The 23,678-nt window shown below is 43.5% G+C and overlaps 2 protein-coding genes across 3 annotated transcripts in view; one reads left to right on the top strand and one right to left on the bottom strand.

Moving 5' to 3' along the window:
• LOC121582438 (dihydropyrimidinase-related protein 2) overlaps window positions 1-4,709 on the top strand; it is a 31,167-nt gene extending 26,458 nt beyond the window's left edge. For both annotated transcript variants that reach the window (XM_041898212.2, XM_041898211.2), the window contains exons 9-14: window positions 157-313; window positions 476-617; window positions 872-1,042; window positions 2,050-2,229; window positions 2,735-2,909; window positions 3,052-4,709. In XM_041898212.2, the coding sequence (XP_041754146.1) occupies window positions 157-313; window positions 476-617; window positions 872-1,042; window positions 2,050-2,229; window positions 2,735-2,909; window positions 3,052-3,143 (917 nt within the window). In that variant the 3' untranslated portion in view covers window positions 3,144-4,709. The remainder of the gene's footprint in view (window positions 1-156; window positions 314-475; window positions 618-871; window positions 1,043-2,049; window positions 2,230-2,734; window positions 2,910-3,051) is intronic.
• A 6,569-nt stretch (window positions 4,710-11,278) lies between these two features.
• LOC121583301 (alpha-1A adrenergic receptor-like) lies at window positions 11,279-23,122 on the bottom strand. The gene is made up of 3 exons (XM_041899485.2): window positions 22,958-23,122; window positions 14,769-16,143; window positions 11,279-11,881 (listed from the first exon to the last, which is right to left on the bottom strand). The coding sequence occupies exons 2-3, from the start codon at window positions 15,703-15,705 to the stop codon at window positions 11,331-11,333; spliced, it is 1,488 nt and encodes a 495-aa protein (XP_041755419.2). The 5' UTR covers window positions 15,706-16,143; window positions 22,958-23,122; the 3' UTR covers window positions 11,279-11,330.
• Window positions 23,123-23,678: the final 556 nt, after the last annotated feature.

Genomic DNA, 23,678 nt, shown 5'->3' with positions numbered 1-23,678 from the left:
TGAGAGACTGTTGATAGGCTGTTGCTAGGGTACAAACATACAGAAAGATGAAGGGAAGATGCACATGTGTGAGCCAAAAGAAGGGAGAGGCACCATATTATGTCAATAACATCATTTACATTTGTAATCACATCATGTTTCTGATTGGCCTTGCAGGCACGGTGGTGTACGGGGAGCCAATCACTGCCAGCCTGGGTACAGACGGCTCACACTATTGGAGCAAGAACTGGGCCAAGGCTGCCGCCTTCATCACGTCCCCGCCCCTTAGCCCAGACCCGACCACACCCGACTATCTCAACTCCCTGCTCTCCTGGTGAGAGCACTAACTCCATACCATTACACTGGATTGGACCATATGGACAAATATTCATATGGTGTAAACTGTTATCATGGTAACAATATAAAGTAGGACAATCATCCCACTCTGAGCCCAAGTGGCACAGTCTCATCTCTTGTCCTGTGCCCTCCTCTCCAGTGGGGACCTGCAGGTGACTGGCAGTGCCCACTGCACCTTCAACACTGCCCAGCGCGCTGTTGGGAAAGATGACTTCACCCTCATCCCTGAGGGTACCAACGGCACTGAGGAGAGAATGTCCCTCATCTGGGACAAGTGTGTGGTGAGAGACTACATGTTATATATATATATATATATATATATATATATATATATATTACATACAGTATACTCATATACAGTACATAGTATATACAGTAGAACGTACAGTGTACATCATGTGTAGAATTTGTATGCATTGTTTGAATTTGCACATTCACACAACAATTGCATACACACACTCATCTATAACCACAAAAATGTGATTTTCTCCCAAAGTTAACTGCCCAATTCTCTGTGTTCCCCTGGCTCATTCAGGTGACAGGTAAAATGGATGAGAACCAGTTTGTGGCGGTCACCAGCACCAACGCTGCTAAGATCTTCAACCTGTACCCCCGTAAGGGCCGCATCGCTGTGGGCTCTGACGCTGACCTGGTACTCTGGGACCCAGACGTCACCAAGATCATCTCAGCCAAGAGCCACAACTCGGTCAGTCACATACTCACACTAAGCACAAATACTATACCATCAGAAAGGCACAATCTACTGTATATCCAGCCATATGGTATTACACGTGGTATTACACCACAGATTCATCTTTGGGAAACTGTCCAAAATTAAATTGTTATACTTTGAACATTCAAGTGAACTTGATAGGTTAAATTGCAATGGTTCTATGAAATTACCATACTTGTATTTTTATGGTCATCTGACTCCTGACCACATATGATTGGTTGGGTTCCCCAGCTCTAGGGCGTGGGCCTTATGGTGACTCAGAGGAGTGATGTCATCCCCAAACTCTGCCAGAGTACTGGAACATGTCATTTCTGATTGTTAGCAGGCAAATCACAGTGTGTGTGTGTGTGCTTTTGCAATCTAATCGCTCTAGCTCTCCGTGTTCTTTGGTTTCTTTCTTTCCATTTGGTCAGGAAATGGACTAATGTACATGGGGAAAATTGGTAATTCAGAAAGACATTGTGTGTGTGTGTGTTGGGAGGTCCTGCCTCCGGGTGACCTCATACTTTTTCTAATCCCTATGGAGCCCACTAAATTGCCATGACCTCAGCCCTAATCAGCCAGTAGCATTTAGGAAGGTGGTCACACTTCACACTGCTCTCTACTGCACACACCATCCCTGTAAGTGCCTGGTAACTCTGCTCCTTGTTGCCTGGCTAAATCAATGGTCTGTGGTCTGGAGAGACTCAGATCTCACCACCACATCGATGATGCTATCTCTGGAGGGGTTTTCAATTGTCATTTATCTAACCTTAGAAAAACCCTTAGGGGACTTAATGATTTGAACGTTGGCCCACTATAAAACAACTGCTCTACTGGCACAGGATGGAGAAGGATGGCGGTCCACCACAGTAGTACTAAACACCAGTCAACTCACACAAATCATAAGAGGCTGATATATGGGCATATTGGTCTGATCGAAAAATAATCTATTGTACTACATTCTGCCTCTCCTCCTCTCTCCCCCGTCACTCTTCCAGAATGTGGAGTACAACATCTTTGAGGGTGTGGAGGTGCGTGGCGCGCCCCTGGTAGTGATCAGCCAGGGTAAGATCGTCCTGGAGGAGGGGAACCTCCACACCACCGAGGGGTGTGGCCGCTTCGTGGGCCGGAAGCCCTTCTGTGACTATGTCTACAAGAGGATAAAGGCCCGCAGCAGGGTAAGGCACCGTTATGGAACTGTATCATTGTGGTCTGCTGTCTTTTGCATTGATGTGTTTTATTTCCAAGGGAGTGGATTTCCTTTTCAAAAACCCTGTGTTATGTTAAGTTGTTGACTCATGATAAGATGAGGGTATTTGCTGACAAGTTAGATGTTGCATTCCACTATCGGTAGCAGGGGTAAAAGTTCTCAGTCACTGCGACGGATTTCCATCATATGGATTTTGTTGTTGTTATTATTGATTTTTTAATCTATATTTTATTTAAAAAATATATATCAAATTGAAAAGGACTGGAGCTGGTCAAACTCGCAGTTTAATGTACAAAATGATCCTCTTTCCCTAAAAGCTTTTTACATGAAAGGGGAGGTTAACTTGGCCCTGCAGACAATCGATCTGCGATTGACTTAAGTTTCAGTCATGGGATTATTTTGGGGTTCAACCCTGCAGTAGGTTTGGGTTGTTTGATCTTGACTCTTGAGTCTGCCTCCTCCCTGTTCTCCAGCTGGCTGAGCTAAGGGGTGTTCCCCGGGGTCTCTATGACGGGCCTGTCTGTGAGGTGTCAGTCACACCCAAATCTATGACTCCTGCCTCCTCTGCCAAGACCTCTCCAGCCAAGCAGGCAGCAGCCGGCGCCCAGCCTGTCCGCAACCTGCACCAGTCAGGGTTCAGCCTATCTGGTGAGAAGCACTGGGGTGGATCCATGGATCCATTCACTAGAGATATCTGACATTATATCTATCATAGTTTTGATGATACATTTTCATAACAATGAAAGTGTCATAATACAGTGATATTGACTTCCTCCTCCTGTACTTGTAGGTGCTCAAGTTGATGACAACCTTCCTCGGCGTAACACCCAGCGCATTGTGGCGCCACCCGGTGGCAGGGCCAACATCACCAACCTGGGTTAACCCCTCCCATTGGCCACCAGGGGAAATGAGGGCTTGAGGGGAGGGGCATCAGGGACTAGGGGCCATTCCACCAGAAGCCAAACCAAGTCTCCCCTCCTCAACCTCTCTCCCCCATCTGCTGCTCCCTACATCTCTCCCTCACTCTCTCTCCCCCCTACATCTATCCCCCACTCTCTCTCCCCCGACACCCCTCTATAAAGGAGACGCCTATAAAAAAGATTTTGAAGAAAAAAAAGAGAAGAAAACAACAGTCCTTATTTGAGCACTTTTGACTGTATTATTTAGTGTTTTATGCTGTACTTTCTACCTGCCATGTATAATTTAGTTTAGTTTTTGATTTTCATGTTCTAATAGAGGGGTCAAGTGAGACTAGACTGAGCAGTTTTAACACGGCGAGAAGGTCAAGACAGTGCTTGTAGCATTTGCATAGAGGAAGTCCATTCTGTTTCCGTCCCTCTTTTTTCATTTTGAATGTATGGTAAATGAAGTATGGCGACACATGGGGAACATGTTGTACATCAGATTAGTTGCGCTAACATTATGTAGTGAACAAAAATGGAGGAGACAAGTCGCTTATGCCTTCCTCAATATTGATATTTTTACTTTTCTCTGGGTTGTGTTAGTTCTCTACTGTTTATACAGCCTTGCCCTCCAGTGTGATTTTCATCTCCCACACTGTTAAGATCAGTACATCACTGGCTACGATCAACACAATTTATTGACTTGTTGCCAGTCCATTGTTATTGTTTAAAGTTGGTAGTATGCTCTCCTTGTCCTCGGGATGATGCGTGAGATTAGTAGTAAGCTGAACCACTGTTGAAAACCTTAAAGGAACTTCTCACTGGTGCTCATCTTATGTCATCCCACCAGTAGCTTTGTGTCAAGGACTAGATGTAATGAAGAAAACATGGTCCATATTTGGAAGCTGCTTGTGAGCCAGGAAAGTCCAGTAGAGTAGGAGAAGGAGATTTGGCGGGCAGTGAATAGAGCACTGTATTACGTCTCCCAAGGAGAGGCCATCATGGAACTTAACAGCCCATGAGAGGAGATGTGACTCAAATGTAGGATGTTGGGAGGAGTGTAACCGGGTGGCAGGGAAGGAAGGAAGATTCTGGTAAGAATACTAGGGAATGCCCAATTTCTCATAGCCTCATTCAACTCACCCTCTTAGCAAGATGGTGCCACACTCATACTCAGCTAAGCTATAGTACAGTATGTGCCCATATACCTCGCCTAAAGAGCATTGTGATTTATCACTGTAATGGGATCTTTGAGATCCATACACCATTTAATTGACAGTGTTGCAGGCAGCATCCCTCCTGTTCTAGCATGTTCCAGTACCAACCAGTGCATTTAGAAGACTGAATGTCTCTCTGCTCCCTGCCTCCACTTCTCTATTCATCCACTCCCCCTTTTCCTTTTCAACTCTTTATGTGCCTGAACCCACAGAAGTTGTACTGATAGTTCGATTTTGTATTATTCTTATTATGGTAAGAGAAGGATGTATGTAAGATAAAAATGTAAAATAGCCGGTGTTAACCGATATAAAGGTGCCAGATTTTGTTATTTCGTATTCCACTCGTAGTGCTCCTTTAAAAACAACAATGCTTACTTAATATGAAAATGTTCTAATGTTGTAGTTTTTAACTGTTGTTATTGCTATTTAGTGTCATTCTGTAAGTAGTGGCCTAAGGCTGAACACGATTAATTTGAGCTTGAAAGTAGACATGGAGTAATGTATTTCTAACTAGTGTGCAGTGTTAATGTGTAAGGGATGGGACACACACACACACAGGTCCCAGTGCACCACTCCTTTGGTCTCAGACCTGGAGTGATGGTAATGGTCCTTCGTTTTGCATGGTCTGGTTTTCATTAAGGCAAAGCAGTCCGCCAGCTGTTTTTCTACCTTCACTCGCATGTCGGCGAGATCTTGGCCTAAAAGTCGCTGTTCTGCAGTGTTCGCCTTTGCCTCTCCATGACTCAACACAGAGCAACACACTCACTCACACTGTTACAGACACACACACTCGCACGCATGCACTCACAGAACAAGTGGTGTCTGTATGTCCTTCCAGCACTGTGCTGTGGCTTGGACCCTTGGTTTTCCTGGCCGTGTTAAGGTCTCGTAGGAAGCCCTTAGAAGGTAGAGTCTCTTTCAGGGTAGTAATGGTATCTGTGTTTAAGGAATCCATAGCAGGGAAATTAAAGTTTGACACTTCAGTGTGACCGCCTACAGGGAATGAGATGAGACAGGGATGGGAGGGGGGAGGTCTGCTTGTTAGTGTTCAATCACTCAGGTGAAAGGGTTCAGGCCACTCCAGTCAGGGTTGGGATTATCTAACGCAGCCAGATGACTATATCTCAGCATATGCATATACCACGAAAAAACTGTACTGTCTGGCACGTGAGATTAGGGCTAGGTCAAGTCTCCGTCCTCACATGTGAAGAGTAGGCTACATGGCTGAGCAAAAAATCTCTTCAGTCTCTCTTTGCCTCTTCACTTTTTTATCATTCTCATTGAGATATTGTGGTCATCATTATTCTGATTTTGATTATTATCGTGATTCTTTTTGTCATTATTTTACTATGATGACTAACAATATTTAAGATTTTTGATTCTCCAGTTGTTCTTCTCGATCCCATTGAAAACCCTGGCCCAGTGTATTGGTATCTTTTCAGCATGAGTCTCCCATTTGCTTGCTTGGTGTTGGAATGCATATCTCTCAAACGGAGGGTGACGCAGGGTTAAGATGATTCATACCTCTATTCCCATAGACTGGAGGGTGGAGCAAGGGGTCTGCCAAAGCACAAATAAGATTTGGCAGCCAGGAGCACATGAGTCCTCCTGAGACTAAAAGTATGTTTGCTTGTTTCTACCCCGCTCTTCCTCTCTCTTGCTCTCTCTCTGGCTCTTCCATTGTTGCCCTCTGTTGCCTTGACTACGAGGCCCTTGAGTCACCCTAGGCCCTGCTTTTTGTTTGTCATGGCAACGCTTGTCAGATCGGAATTTGCCCATAGCAACCCCTCCGGACCTTGTGCTATTAGAATAACATGGTGTCCGTGGCAGACTAGCTGTATGGAAGCCATGCACAATATAGAACTCCCTCCACACACACATTTTCTTCCCTACCCCGCTTTTCTAAAATGAACTGTTGCTGCAGAATCACACTGTTTTGGTGTGTCACCGTTTGTATATAAGCTTTTGGTTAGTTGGGTGGGATCCACATACCTCTGCTGACCCAGGATTCGTGGGCCCTTGAAAAGCTTCACATCACAGCAATTACACAGAGCTCCTCTACAAGGCCACAGATATCTACCAATCACCCAACGCTGTATGTCGCTGTGGTGGAGAACCCATGCCTAAAGCATTGACTCAGATATTATAAACTAGCTGTCAACGCTGGTGCTGCCATCGTGTCCCCTCCATATACTGTAGACACACAAGCCCCGTTTATACCTGGTTCTAACTTACGTCCTTTGTCCTGATCTTGTCCACATTCAGATTGTGCCTATATTTTTTGACAGGTGTAGACAATCAAAAGACACATTGTGATCAGATCATCCTGCCCACCTCCGGAGGTAGTTCGACACGCATTGTGTCTGGATATCTTACAAGTGTAGACCGATCTAGTCGGAGAAACCATTTAAATAATTGACAGTTGGCAGCATTGACTGACTACATCAATATGTGTTGTACAATAAATAAATACATATTATTTTGAAAGAATAGCTGTGGAATAATTTGCATAAAGTAAGGGACCAGGAAATCTTGTCACAATGCAGACACAGTGGACGGATAATAGACTAATTTTAATACCATGTGTAGACACATTTCTGGAAATATGGGCACAATCAGAATGTAGACAAGATCAGGACAAAGGACCCATGTTAGCTCCAGGTATAAACGGGGCTATAGACACACACATGCAAGCACACACACATGCAAGCACACACACATTCCTTCTTGCTCTGTCAGTTTGAATGTTTTTCTATGCCACGCTAATATGTGATGTAAGCGAAAGGCAGATTGAGAGCTTTAGGTTTGAGGTTGATAATGCTGTTAAAATCCCACCCCACACCCCTGTCCTCCCACCTCTACCTAACCCCCTCCGATTGTGAAAGTGAAACTATGTGATTGTTTGTCTTGATGGCTGTGGGGTTTTGAGGATGCTTGCTCTCTATGGAAAGTGTCAAATCCCATGGATGGTGATGTAAAAAACAATAACCAACAAAAATAAAGATTTAAAAAACAAAACTCAGTGTTATAATGACTTGTGATACAAGATTCATTCATGTATGTAAAACTCATAAGATGTATGTGAGGGAGAGAGGACAAGGACACGCCATGTGTTATAGAGGTCACTGGTGAGGGACAGAAGGTCTGCGTGCCAAGATCGATTGGGGGCCACTTGAGCTAATCTTAGAAGGTGTATGTGATGGAATGGCCTGGCTAGGGTGACACAATACCAAGTATGGGGATGCTATTGTGGTAGATAAGTGACAGTCAATGATGGTTGGCAGATGTTGGACAGAAGTAGATCGGGAGAGCATTATATAAACTGAGAGATTTTGTATGGAAGTCGTTCAGATGGCAGGAGGCTACGTCCGTACCGCCTGTCATTGAATCCAGTACTGAATTAAATAATGACCGAATCAAATCTCCCTCTGTATCCCATACTCTCTTGCATCCTGAACCTCTCGATACCAGAAACTCATCATAACACTCAGCCTCTGGCTTTTTTTATGATTGTGAATGTTGTGTGCTGACCTTAGGAGGTAGAATGGGTTCCCTCCCTCCACTGCTCACCCTTGGTAATAGCACATCACATGGCCACTGATCATTTTTCACAGAAACATTTGATTTGTGTGTAGTGTTTAAGTCTAGCCTGATAGTGCCCTGTGTATTAAGGTTACTGCGCCCCCAATATTAACAAGAATATTAAAACCTTTGAGTAGGAAATACCATAAATATGAATATTATATATGAATATGAATAGTAAGGCTAAACATCCAAATCGGTCAAACAATTCCACTGTAAATTACAGTACATACAGAAACATTACTGAATGGTCAATACTCTTCAATGGGCCTCTTGCAAAGATACAGACATCAATGGTGCCTCTCTACTTTTTCAGCTCATGTACTGTACTCATGAAATCCCCACAGGAAAAAAGGTCTGCTCAGTCCTATGAGCGCAAGTACACTCTCAAGACACAAGATGGCAGTATGTCCCCTAGTCTGTTTAGAGGAGTAAAATACCTGTCAAGGTGTTGTCGTCCTATTGTGTTGTTTTGTTTGGTATCATTTCATGAGTTTACCTTTTCCATATCACTTTAGAATCTGTTATCTGAATTAAAATCTCTCCTTCAGTAACCAACCCTGGAATTGTGTGACAAACAACCGGACTGTGTGAGTATTAACGAATGCTATGACCATTGCAATCAAGAAATATCTCAAGTTGTTTATTATTGGACCGAATGGATTAATGGACAATGAGTTGGAACCTCCCTGTATTTTGGTGTCTAACAAGTGGCTATATGGATATTTGAAGTCATAACATATTAAATAAACTCAGCGTACAAAACATTAAGAACACCTGCTCTTTCCATGACATAGACTGACAAGGTGAATCCAGGTGAAAGCTATGATCCCTTATTGATGTCACTTGTTAAACCCACTTCCATCAGTGTAGATGAAGGGGAGGAGACAGGTTAAACAAATATTTTCAAGCCTTGAGACAATTGAGACATGGATTGTGTATGTGTGCCATTCAGAGGGTGAATTGGCAAGATAAATATTTAAGTGCCTTTGAACGGGGTATGGTAGTAGGTGCCAGGCACACTGATTTATGTCAAGAACTGCAATGCTGCTGGGTTTTTCATGCTCAACAGTTTCCCGTGTGTATCAAGAATGGTCCACCACCCAAAGGACATCCAGCCAACTTGACACAACTGTGGGAAGCATTGGAGTCAACATGGGCCAGCATCCCTGAGGAATGCTTTCGACACCTTGTAGAGTCCATGCCCCGACGAATTGAGGCTGTTCTGAGGACAAAAGAGGTGGGGGGGATGCAACTCAATATTAGGAAGGTATTCCTAATGTTTGGAATACTCAGTATATATTGAGGGCTGACTAAGAGCTGAAAAAGGCCATTCATACATTATTATAATTATTCATCACACAGGCAAAACAACATCTGACATGTGTATTTTTCATAGAGGATTGGTGCAGAATATTTAGCATTGAAATATTTTCTGTATTTTACACAATTTCATTGCATTTAAGATTTCAATGGGTTGCACAGACGCTTACGAACTTTATCTTCACTGATCATTGAACTGAAACATCCTACAATGCATAGCAGGTATTTGGCTCATTCTCTGGGCCTAGTGTGTCGGAGTATCTAGCTGTGCATGTGTTTGATGGACATGTTCTTCTGCTATTTGAGTAGGTAAAGAAAGAGACCACTGTCACAAGACACAAGCATACACACCAGCAGCACAGTAGCTACTTTACCTAGTAAGAGCCGAGCAAGCGTTAAATTTTTCAGTACAATGTACCGTGAGAACTGCACAAGTCAGATTGTAAGCTTGTCATAAATATTGTCCAAATAAAAAAGTAGCAGTATGAACTGTATGTTAAACCTATGTATGGAGATCTTCCTCAAATAATCATCTTCAGTGACCTGAAGCACGTTTTCATTCAGTCTCTGTCTGGGTTAGGTAGGTTACTTTCTAAATGTAATCCATTACAGTTACTAGTTACCTGTCCAAAATTGTAATAAGTAACGTAAATTTTGGATTACCCAAACTCAGTAACGTAATCTGATTACTTTCCCCTTAAGAGTCATTAGAAGAAGACAAAGAGGATCCATCAAACACATTTGGTGTGTCATCATAGTGGTCTCTGACTTGTGGTCAGACTCGCTCAGTTGGAACAAACTTAAACTTGCAACTTTTTTCAATGCTGAATTGAATGTCAGAGGAAGGCCCTAAAAATTGCCAAAGACTCCAGCCACCCTAGTCATAGACTGTTCTCTCTGCTACCGCACGGCAAGCGGTACCGGAGTGCCAAGTCTAGGTCCAAAAGGCTTCTTAACAGCTTCTACTCCCAAGCCATAAGACTGCTGAACAGCTAATCAAATGGCTACCCGGACTATTTGCATTGACCCCCCACTTTTTTTTAAAAGCTGCAGCTACTCGCTGTTTATAATCTACGCATAGTCACTTTACCCCTATGTACATATTACCTCAATTACCTCGACTAACCTGTACCCCCGCACATTGACTCGGTACCGGTAGCCCCTGTATATAGCCTCGTTATTGTTATTTTATTGTTACTCTTTAATTTTTTTACTTTAGTTTATTTAGTAAATATTTTCTTAACCCTTATTTTTCTTAAAACTGCATTGTTGGTTAAGGGCTTGGGAGTAAGCATTTCACGGTAAGGTTGTATTCGGCGCATGTGACAAATAACATTTGATTTGATTTTTGATTTGAGAAAACAGAAATAGATATTTTTTTGCAAACAGCCTTTCTGAATTTAAAAGTAATCCAAGAAGTAATCTAGTTTTTCTAAAGTATCTGTAATCTGATTACAATATTTTTGCTGGTAACGTAATTGATTAAAGTTACAGTTTTTTGTAATCAGATTGCATGTAACTGATTACATGTAATCAGCTGCTCCCCAACCCTGGTCTCTTTACTGACTCAGTACTCTTCATTCAGTTTCTGTACACACTGTGTATCCTTTTGATTCATACTGTACTTCAATCTACAGTGCAGCACATTCAGTACAGTACATCTCTACCTCCAGGCGTGTTACAGTATCTTCTTCAATAGGTGTACTCTCTCCCATTTCCCAAAACATGAAGACACATCAGCCTTATGTCAATAGCTGGACTGAGTGACTCCAGCAGGTCTAGAGAGATGTCTTAACTTCATGCCAATAAGTGGCACATCTTTTCCCAGAACTTGGGGGAATTTTAATTACCCAGAAGCCTTTAGTGTTTAGGGCCCCGTGTAGCTCAGTTGGTAGAGCATGGCGCTTGCAACGCCAGGGTTGTAGGTTCGATTCCCACGGGGGGCCAGTATGAAAAAGTATGAAAATGTATGCACTCACTAACTGTAAGTCGCTCTGGATAAGAGCGTCTTCTAAATGACTAAAATGTAAATGTAGTGTTCCCAGTCAGACAGCCTCCCCTCTTGCTCCCAGGGAGAGGCAATGGACTTTCGTTTGACATGTAGCACCAGGGGCTGAGGGGCTCAGGCAAGCAGCACCCTGTTGGGATGGGTTCTCCCCTGCTGCAAAACACCATGCCTTCAGCAGGCTTTTACTGTGGACCCGGGCACTTTGGGTATGGCCTGGCACCCCCACCGAGGAAGAGGAGCAAGAGAAGGTCCTCCAGCAGCCAGAGGAGGAGGCATGAGAGGCTGGGGAGGGGACTTGGCGTGGCTGGGTGGAGGGTGTGGAGGAGCTGGAGGAGGAGTGGGGAGCCTGGGATCTAATAAGAGACGATGGACCAGGACTGGGACAATAGGAAGGAGCAAACCCCAGAGACTTGGAGCTCCTTCCCCCCTGTCTGAGGCAATGTCCATGCAGAACATTGAGGAAGGCCCTTTTGAACTCCTGGCTGAAGCAGGGATAGATGATGGGGTTGATACAGCTGTTGAGGTAGCCCAGCCAGAAGGTGATCTTAAAGATGGTGTCAGATGGCCTGTACGATGGGAATATGGAGCCTGTGGAAAGAACACACACACAAACACAAAGACAGATCTGTCACTAAAGCAAGTACAGTAGTTTACAATGTCTATATGAATCATGAATCATTTGCATGTCCTATTGACCCTTATCTGTATTGAATAACAGCAATAGGATGAGCATAGGTAGCTCACACATTAACCCCCACCATTTCAACATAGTTTCAATTCCAGACATACTGGTGTTCACTGTGTACTTACACATTCTAGGTTATCTGATAAGACGTATGAAAGGCCAACATACACTACCAGTCAAAAGTTTGGACTCACCTACTCATTCAAGGGTTTTTCTTTATTTTGACAATTTTTTACATTGTAGAATAATAGTGAAGACATCAAATCTATGAAATCACACATATGGAATCATGTAGTAACCAAAGAAGTGTTAAACAAATCAAAATATATTTTATATTTGAGATTCTTCAAATAGCCACCCTTTGCCTTGATGACAGCTTTCATCTCTCTATCTGAAGAGCTTTGTCACTAAAGGTCTAAAACATTCAACTCTTTCATTCCTATAGTCTGAGAGTCTCAGGGGCATTAGCTTTGACATTGAATAATGTGCTCCCAGGTCTGAAGGTCTGTTTATATTGAAATGCATGACTCATGTAATACTTTGCTGCCTTGGAAAGATGAAGGGTGATTGTTGGGCGCTGGTTTACTGCCCACAACATCATGCCTTTTATGGTTGTTGTTTACAATGGCTTTGGAATAAAATAATGAATAGTGTTTTTGTTCATTTCATTTCTTCCCTGAAGTATAACCCTATTCGGTTCAGCACTGGTATTTCATTTGCTCTGCTTCTCCATGGCAGTAATTGAATTCCTGATGTACCACTAAAGAAAACACACAAGTATATGGAGCGTTCAAGAGGGGTGACCAGGGTCGTAGACTCTGTTGTTATGTATACAATAAAACACAAATAAATCAATAATAATAGAATTTCCATCAAGAAATTGAATTCTAAAGTAGGATTAGAGGTGCACAGTATCTGAATGGATTCAGCTACACTTCCCAAGACCAAAGGAGCTATATTCAGAACCAGGCCATCAGCAGGCCTTTTGATAATCTGTTAATTTACAGTAAATGATTTCAACCCCAATCTCCATATCATCTTGAATTACAGATCTGTCGGATCCTTAATCAAGGATATTAAAGTCTGTGTAGCCATTATACGGTATTTCATTAATCACATTCTCACAGGCTTGTGGTGGTATTAACGATGTTGATGACAGCTTTGAGGCAACGTTGGGTTTGACTGTACATCTATCATCATATGATCATATGCACTGAGTGTACAAAACACTTTCTTTTGTTGCCCTCAGAACAGCCTCAATTCGTCAGGGCATGGACTCTACAAGGTGTTGAAAGCGTTCCACAGGGATGCTGGCCCATGTTGACTCCAATGCTTCCCACAGTTGTGTCAAGTTGGCTGGATGTCCTTTGGGTGGTGGACCTTTCTGTGGAAACTGTTGAGCGTGAAAAACCCAGCATCATTGCAGTTCTTGACACAAACCGTGCATCTGGCACCTACTACCATACCCCGTTCAAAGGCACTTAAATATTTTGTCTTGCCCATTCACCCTCTGAATGGCACACAAACACAATCCATGTCTCAATTGTCTGAAGGCTTCAAAATCCTCCTGCCCATCTACACTGATTGAAGTGGATTTAACAAGTGACATCAATAAGGGATCATAGCTTTCACCTGGATTCACCTGGTCAGTCTACATCATGGAATGAGTTCTCAATGTTTTGTACACTCGGTGTATAGCTCCTCTTATCTTTCAAATCACTGAACTATTGTTATAAGTGACTTATCCCATAGCCATGCTAACAGCAGTGATTTTGTAGCTGAATTTCTAGAATAGAGGGTTGCATTTGTTTACGGCTCCTAACATTGTTTTTGGTGCACTGTAACAGGAAATATGCAGAAAATAGGTCCTGTGGTTTATTCCCACTCTTTCAGTCTCCAAAACATTAATATCCATTCCATTTTGTGCTTTTCCATTGAGAGTGGTGGGGTTGATTTTTCAGAGATTTGGAAGGGAAGCTTCCCTGACAAGAAAATGACACATTGTGAGTCAGGCATTGGCAATCACTCTCTATCCAGTAAGGGGGCTTTATATGCTGCTATGGGAAATCCGTTTAAGGGATTATTTTCTTGAGAAAAATGCAAATTAATTCAGTGATGTTATTCTAGTGATGGGGGAAAAAATCTATACAGTAGAAGATGTAGGTTGTTAACGCTAGCTATCACTAGTCGGCTGTACAGATGCAGGATCATAATTTGATCTCCCTGTTGCAGGAGAACTGTCCTGCAATGCAGGACACTTAAAACTTGTAGTGTATTTGAAGTTTAAAAAGGCTTCTGAAGTTTGTAATTTTCACTTTGAAATTTCAGACTTGATTTTCCATTACATATCAGTTTCAAATATCTGGTATTTCTTCTTCTCTAGCTTCTTATCCATATTCTTTTTAAATGGGGAGCCAACATGTCCATGACTGATCAAAACTTGTTGTTTTCTCATGACTCTCTCTTGTCCCTCTGCAGCAGCCATGGTGAGCAATATGTTCGGACCATCGAATTGTATAAAATCGTAGTATCGAATCGCAATACATCGTATCGGCACCTTAGTATCGTGAAAGTATCGTATCGTGAGGTCCTTGGCAATTCCCAGCCCTATGTTACTCCCTATGATATTGTTATTTAACAGTTGTTTAGACTTAAGTTTTGTCATATTAAACGTCTATGAGTCTGCTTTCATTTTTATATCGCATTCTCTTTTTCATTTCCATGCAATTCAAAACAAAGGCATGCATTAGCACATAGGGAGAGCAAGGAAAGGCATTGTGGGATACCCACCGATGGGCATAACCAGGAAGAAGGGCAGCCAGCAGAGAATGAAGCAGCCAACCACAATGCCAAGAGTCTTGGCTGCCTTCTTCTCCCGGGAGAACTTCAGCAAGCGCATGAGGGCGAACGTGGTGCGTCTCCGCCTCATGATGCCCTTCTCTCCCTCCTCCTCCTGCCCCTCTGGCTTAGCAGGGGCATTTCCCCGATGGATCCTCAGTGTCACTCCCTCTCCCTCCGTGTCCATCCCCCCCTCCCTCTTCCTGCCCTCCCTCAGGTCCCGAGTCTTCCGCTTGGCCACCACATACACCCTGCAGTACATGGCCAGGATGACAGCCAGTGGCACATAGAACGACCCCAGGGCAGAGAAAATAGCATAACCCGGTTCCTCTGTGATCCGGCACTCAGTCTCGTCCTCTGGGTCGGGCTCCTTCCAGCCGAAGAGTGGACCTACGGATATGGCTGCCGAGAGGCCCCAGAGAGCTGCCACTGCGACCAGGCCATGCCGCCCAGTGGCCATGGCAGGGTAGTGCAGTGGGTAGCTGACGGCTAGGTAGCGGTCAACAGAGATGACACACAGGCTGAGGATAGAGGCAGTGCAGCAGAGAACATCCAGGGCGGCCCAAGCACTGCAGAAAGGCCGGCCAAACACCCAGCGGCCCAGGACCTCCGAGGTGGCAGAGAACGGCAGCACGGTGGAGCTCAGGAGCAGGTCTGCCGCCGCAAGGTTGGCGATGAAGTAGTGTGTGACGGAGCGTAGGTGGTGGTGGCACACCACAGACAGGATGACCAGGATGTTACCGAGAACCCCGAAGATGACAAACACCCCCAGCACCAGGCCCAGGGTCACCGCCTTAGTGATATCCACCTCAGCGGAGGAGGAGGAGGAGCTGCCGTTGGGACAGCTTTCTGACACAGGGATCGTGATGTTTTCATCTGAGGGAACCATTTTGGGTTTGTTTACAGTTCATTCACTAGTTGAATGTCTTTGGGATTGACTGTCATGTTTTGTTAAATCAGAATTCAGCCATGTAAACTTCAGCACAGGAGTTGGGAGTCCACCATTTGTATCTCCCCTTCATGTGACTCAAGACTGGAGAAGTTGGTACCTCGTCAATCACAGATCTTTGATGCTAGGAGGCATGAGCCCTTGCCAATGCCTGCACAAATGTCTTTGGCAGTAACATTAAAAACACTGACAGGTCAGGATAGTGAATCTTCAGCACTGCCAATGCTTGTTGCACCATCTGTCTTTGGAGTTTGGCTGCAGGGCTTTCTGGGTCATAAAGTCAAGATCCAATATGTTTATGGTGTCTCTTTCACGATGGGACTGAGATGGCATGATAGAAACTTGCTGGAGGGATGTTTTCATTGAACAGAAGTCCCACTAAAAACACAGTAGAAAGAGAGCGGTTAATAAAAAAGTAAAAAAAGGCTCCATCCCTGTTTTACAGAATGGCAGAAGCTAAATGTAGTCACTGTTGCAAATAAGACTGAATAAGCTTGAGACTGAGTAAGCATTCATCATAGTACAACCATATGCCAGGCATCCATTACATAAAAGGATATTCAACATTTTTATAATAATCCTAAATAAAACCACAAGACAGCAAAAAAATACAAAAAAAATAAATAATAATAATAAGAAGAAGATGATGGCTGTGCTGTAAATATGCATTCGACTGCCAAATATCTTCTTCCTCAAGAGAGAGGTTCTCTGTAAAGATTTCCTCACTTCAAACATTATTACAATGCTGCCAGAGTAAACAGAGGTTCCGCTTCAAGAAACATTTTCTATTTACTTTTCATCCAAATAACATTACTGAAATATGTCTGTCGATTCCCGTTCTGATGCATAAAACCATTAATTTCAAACACCAGCTCCACTGACACAGAATCATTGGTAGTCAATACATAAGTTATGAGAGAAACCATCAAAGCGTAGAGGTTAAGAAAATAAATAGATATATAAAACAAAAGCACATTTTCACCTGGGTCATAAATCAGGCAGCAACATGTGCTGGTCTCTGTAACACACAGCTCGTTACAGTTACTCAGCAGCTAGATGACAAGCCAGGGATTGAACTGCACAGAGGGCAGTGCATTACAGTTCTGAGGGGCAGCGGACTGATAATTCCACTCAATATCACTCTGGGTGTACGTGTTGGAGATTTCGCATGTCATTGGATGAGATAAATGTTGGTGTAGCAGGAAAAGCGCTAGTGATAGAGACATCGCAATGCAATGCCGGTCAAATGGTCCAGCGGGATCAAAGACAAGCAAAGAGAAGGGTTATTATGCCAGGTTCACTATTTTGGAATGAGTATTGTCATTTGTCTTTGAGCTGTTGGACTTTCGTTTTGATGCCCAGAGAGTTTGATATGAGATAAGAAACACTAACTGGGGATCTAAAGTTGGCTGTGCCTTAGATGGATGATTACATGACCATACGTATGGGAGACCTAGCCTACCTCTAGGTGTGAGTATGACTCAGTATGACTCAATGTGAGGATGACTGTCATGATCATGAAGCAGTCTATAGAGCAATACACACTATTGGTGTATCAACAATGTACTCTTACATATACGGTACAGTATATTTTAAAGAACTGGAGTTAAAACAGCTAAACATTCACAGACGGTTGATGTACAGTAAAGAGGATTGATTAACCCAAGACCCACAGACACTAAAGATCATTCAATGTAATCTCTACTCACTAGAGAAATTCAACCTTATTCCTTCAGTGACTTCAGGGCACCACTTCAACCAAAGACCACTGAAACATCTAGTTGTGTTCTGTTCATTGCTCACAGTCGCAACATTTCTTCAGTTCTCATTTCTTGTGAATTTCCAATACATTTCATAAGGCTGTCACATATTTCTGAACTCTCTTGTGCTATAGTAAGATTAGAAGATAGCACTGAGCAACCTGGTCTCAGAGCATTTTGCATTGTTCTTTACATAAATCCAGGTTAGCTAGCTGGCTAATGTTAGCTGGGTTAAGGTTAAGTTTAGGAGTTAGGTTAAAGGGTTAAGGTTAGGGTTATGGTTGGCTAAAAAGGTTAACATTAGGGTTAGGGGGAGGGTTAGCTAACATGCTAAGAAGTTGCAAAGTAGCTAAAAAGTAGTAAGCAGTTGAAAAGTTGCTAATTAGCTAAAATGCTAAACATTTACATTTACATTTACGTCATTTAGCAGACGCTCTTATCCAGAGCGACTTACAAATTGGTGCATTCACCTTATAGCCAGTGGGTTAACCACTTTACAATGTTTTTATTTTTTATTTATTTTTTTGGATGGGGGGTAGAAGGATTACTTTATCCTATCCCAGGTATTCCTTAAAGAGGTGGGGTTTCAAATGTCTCCGGAAGGTGGTGAGTGACTCCGCTGTCCTGGCGTCGTGAGGGAGCTTGTTCCACCATTGGGGTGCCAGAGCAGCGAACAGTTTTGACTGGGCTGAGCGGGAACTGTGCTTCAGCAGAGGTAGGGGAGCCAGCAGGCCAGAGGTGGATGAACGCAATGCCCTCGTTTGGGTGTAGGGACTGATCAGCGCCTGAAGGTACGGAGGTGCCGTTCCCCTCACAGCTCCGTAGGCAAGCACCATGGTCTTGTAGCAGATGCGAGCTTCAACTGGAAGCCAGTGGAGTGTGCGGAGGAGCGGGGTGACGTGAGAGAACTTGGGAAGGTTGAACACCAGACGGGCTGCGGCATTCTGGATGAGTTGTAGGGGTTTAATGGCACAGGCAGGGAGCCCAGCCAACAGCGAGTTGCAGTAATCCAGACGGGGAGATGACAAGTGCCTGGATTAGGACCTGTGCCGCTTCCTGTGTAAGGCAGGGTCGTACTCTCCGAATGTTGTAGAGCATGAACCTACAGGATCGGGTCACCGCCTTGATGTTAGCGGAGAACGACAGGGTGTTGTCCAGGGTCACGCCAAGGCTCTTCGCACTCTGGGAGGAGGACACAACGGAGTTGTCAACCGTGATGGCGAGATCATGGAACGGGCAGTCCTTCCCCGGGAGGAAGAGCAGCTCCGTCTTGCCAGGGTTCAGCTTGAGGTGGTGATCCGTCATCCATACTGACATGTCTGCCAGACATGCAGAGATGTGATTCGCCACCTGGTTATCAGAAGGGGGAAAGGAGAAGATTAGTTGTGTGTCGTCTGCATAGCAATGATAGGAGAGGCCATGTGAGGATATGACAGAGCCAAGTGACTTGGTGTATAGCGAAAATAGGAGAGGGCCTAGAACTGAGCCCTGGGGGACACCAGTGGTGAGAGCACGTGGTGCGGAGACAGCTTCTCGCCACGCCACTTGGTAGGAGCGACCGGTCAGGTAGGATGCAATCCAAGAGTGAGCCGCGCCGGAGATGCCCAGCTCGGAGAGGGTGGAGAGGAGGATCTGATGGTTCACAGTATCAAAGGCAGCAGACAGGTCTAGAAGGACAAGAGCAGAGGAGAGAGAGTTAGCTTTAGCAGTGCGGAGAGCCTCCGTGACACAGAGAAGAGCAGTCTCAGTTGAATGACCAGTCTTGAAACCTGACTGGTTTGGATCAAGAAGTTCATTCTGAGAGAGATAGCAAGAGAGTTGGCTAAAGACGGCACGCTCAATGGTTTTGGAGAGAAAAGAAAGAAGGGATACTGGTCTGTAGTTGTTGACATCAGAGGGATCGAGTGTTGGTTTTTTGAGAAGGGGTGCAACTCTCGCTCTCTTGAAGACGGAAGGGACATAGCCAGCGGTCAAGGATGAATTGTTCAGCGAGGTGAGGTAAGGGAGAAGGTCACCGGAGATGGTCTGGAGAAGAGAGGATGGGATAGGGTCAAGCGGGCAGGTTGTTGGGCGGCCGGCCGTCACAAGTCGCAAGATTTTATCTGGAGAGAGAGGGGAGAAAGAAGTCAAAGCATAGGGTAGGGCAGTGTGAGCAGGACTAGCAGTGTCATTTGACTTAACAAACGAGGATCGGATGTCGTCAACCTTCTTTTCAAAATGGTTGACGAAGTCATCCACAGAGAGGGAGGAGGGGGGAGGGGGAGGAGGATTCAGCAGAGAGGAGAAGGTGGCAAAGAGCTTCCTAGGGTTAGAGGCAGATCCTTGGAATTTAGAGTGGTATAAAGTGGCCTTAGCAGCAGAAACAGATGAAGAAAATGTAGAGAGGAGGGAGTGAAAAGAAGCCAGGTCCGCAGGGAGTCTAGTTTTCCGCCATTTCCGCTCGGCTGCCCGGAGCCCTGTTCTGTGAGCTCGCAATGAGTCATCAAGCCACGGAGCTGGAGGGGAGGACCGAGCCGGCCGGGAGGATAGGGGACATAGAGAGTCAAAGGATGCAGAAAGGGAGGAGAGGAGGGTTGAGGAGGCAGAATCAGGAGATTGGAGGGAGAAGGGTTGAGCAGAGGGAAGAGATGATAGGATGGAAGAGGAGAGAGTAGCGGGAGAGAGAGAGCGAAGGTTGCGACGGCGCATTACCATCTGAGTAGGGGCAGAGTGAGGAGTGTTGGAGGAGAGCGAGAGAGAAAAGGATACAAAGTAGTGGTCGGAGACACTAAAGTTGTCCGTGATAAGATTCGAACTCACAACCTTTGTTGTCCGTGATGAGATTCGAACTCGCAACCGGAAGCCGTCATAGGGTGTATCGTGCAGCGCGCGAAGACCTGCCTTCCTCCTGGACAATTATCTGTGAAACACATCTCACTGTCCTAGAAATGCCTCAGACATGAAGTTCAGATTCCCCCAGGGTGAAATTCCCCTTTAAGTAACCATCTATCTTATGTAACCAAATCAAATGTAACATATCTTACTTATTTGAGTGTATCATATTTTCATTTCCTATGTTATGTCTAGTCTATGAGATCAGGCTGCATTGAGCTATAGAAAAATGTATCCACACAAAGGAGCCACTGTCTGTGTTTAAAATGCCAGCAAGGGCGGATTGGCCATCTGACAATTCTGGCAAATGCCAGATGGGCTGGACAAGTTTTTGTTGGGTTGGCTGGTCAAAATTAACACACACAAATATTTTTTATATAAAACAATGAAATAGGTGAGACTGCCGGCGGCCCGTGGTCTGTTAAGATTTTTGTGCAATTTCTCTGTTATACTAATCTACAGTATAATTAGCTTTTGGTTGATCCTTGGGCAAAATATCTTAAATCATGCATTAAATCATGCATTCCTGCTTGAACAGGAACTTATTTCTTGAATACCTCAGTAGTTTAAATATTATACTTCTTAATAAAGCACTATGAATTACTTTATAAGATGATTACTCATGATTTGGGTCCGACCAAATCATGGGCTGATGCCACCAACTGTAAAAGTTAGTGGCATCAGTGACACCAGGGGAACATTTTAGCCTGGAGCCCTGTAACATTAATAATGCATAGGTGAGGTGTTGATTCAGGGGAACACATACAACAGGCACTAATTTGCAATTTAGCCTAAGTCGTTAGCTTGGCTCTTATAATAAGGCTTAAGCAGACAGGCAGACAGAGAACAAGAAGAAGTACAGAGTGACAGCAGGGAAGATGCTGAGACAGAAGACAGCACAACAGGGAGGCAAACAAAATGGCTAGAGCAGAGTTGTATCTCCAGTGGTGTTTTTACATATTGTATTTGTTTTAGTTGGTGGTGCGCTGTGATGTGGGCTGGTGTGGATAAAATGCCAGAGCCGAATTCTTGTCCCAGTCCGCCCCTGCTAGTATGTCAGCAATCTATATCTTGTCTGAGATTGAAGTCCTAATCAGTATGACTCTTTGTGAAGCAGGATATCAAACTCTGCTAGACAGCTGGTGCTGACCAGGGGGCAACCTCAATCTCTAAATAATTATCCTTAGACACTACCTGAAAATACATGCATGTTCACAAAATATGTGTCCTCAGTAGAGTATAATTTGAGTGCCAGTCTGTTCTATCATGTTAACTCGTTGTCACTCATTGTCATGCCAAATGTTTGACATGACAATTCCATAAGTAGTTGTCAAGAGAACAGAAACAGACTGGCACGGCACCCAGGCTTTATATAATTTAAAGTTATCATCATGGAAGTTATTATTATAGGACTATGTTTCATTTTCCAGTGGCCATATGTTGTTTTGTCAGCTTCCTTTGTCCAGGCCAGCATAATGATAAATGATCCATATGCAATAAGTGCATATTCAGCCATCTTAATTAATGCTAAGCGTCTAAGTGCACGCACCTGGCACTTTTGAAACACTTGGCAAGGCACTTTTTGGTGCTATTTAAACTATTTGGAGATGCATATTTCCTTTGTTCTGTAGTCTACTACTTTGTCTTTGATGCAAGGTGAAATATTAAATCAGAGCCTGATCATCGATTGAGCCTTCTCACTGGGCACAGATGTCAATTCAACGTCTATGTCACGTTGGTTCAACGTAATTTCATTGAAATTAATTGTATTTACATTTATTTCATTGAAATTACTTGGAAACAACATTGATTCAATCAGTGTGTGCACAGTGGGTTTGAACTTCCATTGATTGGGATTGTTATCATTGAGTTGACAGATTTTTCCACTTTAGTCTCCATTAAAAAATATATTAGTATGTCAAACAAACAAGCTTCAGGTGTTTTGTTATTCTACACATGCCTATAAGTGAATATTGCAGCCTACATAGGAAGGCAGCCCAATTCTGATATTTTGTCCAAATATTGGCAAAAGAGCTGATCTGATTGGTCAAAAGACCAATTAGTGGAAAAAGATCAGAATTAGGCTGCCTTTGTAAATGCAGCCAGAGACTATTGGGTGCACAAACAATGGTTCGAGCTATTCAGTGCTATTGATGCCAAAGAATCCACATATAGGAGGGGTAAGCAAGGTGATGTGCTTCTTAGGCAGTGTTCTGATTGCTTATAGTCTACTAATGTAATTTATTTGGGCATATCATCTAAATCCGCACTCTCTCTGCCTATCTCATAGCATTTTGAAAGGTTTCTGATAGGCTATTTGTAAAAGTCTCGAATTTTTATGAATTATATATAGACATAATTAAAGCAAATGACAGGTAAATTACTTTTTATTTAATTATCTGAGACTAGTCTCTGCACTAGTTTCAAATATCCAATAGGTACAGGCAATCGTTGAATTTAGTTAGAAATAACGTAGTTAACTCACATTCCCACCAGCTCGTTTTGAATTCAAGAACAATATTTCATCAAATTATTCTCATGCAAAAACGGGAATGGCTTACCTTGTTATCCCTAAATGCCTCCCAAACGAGTACCGTTCTTTGACAGTACAAGTATGATCAAAGCAAATATATTTTTCGTATGGACTGGACAAACTATTCAGACAGTAGGCTATTTATTGCTGTTGTCGAGACGCGCACACCCGGTGTAGCGCCCTGAGGAGTCTGTCTCCTGCTGCTGCACTCAGAGAAATGCACCAGCTAGAGACGCGCTTCACCTGATATTCAACACTGTGTGAGACAACATCCTCCTTTCTTTCCCACCCCTACCCTCCACCACCTAACGTCTCCCTTTTACATTTCATAGTCTACAGTCAGTAGCATAGGCTATTTAACCTTTATTTTATAAGGGAGTCATATTGAGACCAAGGTATCTTTTACAGATGAGCCCTGCATTACATAAATTACAGAATATATAAATGCCAGCAGAAAGAACAACATCGATATATAAAATATATTTTAAAAAAACATTAATCAGTAATAAGGTCCTCAATCAGCTTTCTGAATTTCCCTAGAGGCACCAAAACATAAAATGTAAGATCATTTTGAAGATTGTTCCACAAATAAGGTGCAAGAAAACTAAAAGCTGATTTACATAACTCAGTACCGAACAAAGGAATTTCCAGAGTTAACCATCCCTGAGACCGTGTGTGGTAACTCGTATGTCTAAAGTTTAGAAAAGATGTTAGGTACAGTGGGAATTTGTGTAAAAGGGCTTTATAAA

This window comes from Coregonus clupeaformis, chromosome 15 (assembly GCF_020615455.1).
Source record: "Coregonus clupeaformis isolate EN_2021a chromosome 15, ASM2061545v1, whole genome shotgun sequence".
In the NCBI taxonomy this organism is placed as follows: Eukaryota; Metazoa; Chordata; class Actinopteri; order Salmoniformes; family Salmonidae; genus Coregonus; species Coregonus clupeaformis.
Note: the sequence above shows the minus strand (reverse complement) of the source record. Positions and strands in the feature narration are given on the sequence as shown.

What these genes read in the sequence shown, in the direction of transcription:
- LOC121583301 (XM_041899485.2), bottom strand. Translation starts at nt 15,705, where the DNA reads ATGGTTCCCTCAGATGAAAACATCACGATCCCTGTGTCAGAAAGCTGT. An exon ending in CTTCCTGGTTATGCCCATCG is followed by an intron (nt 11,882 to 14,768) that starts GTGGGTATCCCA and finishes TTCTTTCCACAG; the next exon opens with GCTCCATATTCCCATCGTAC.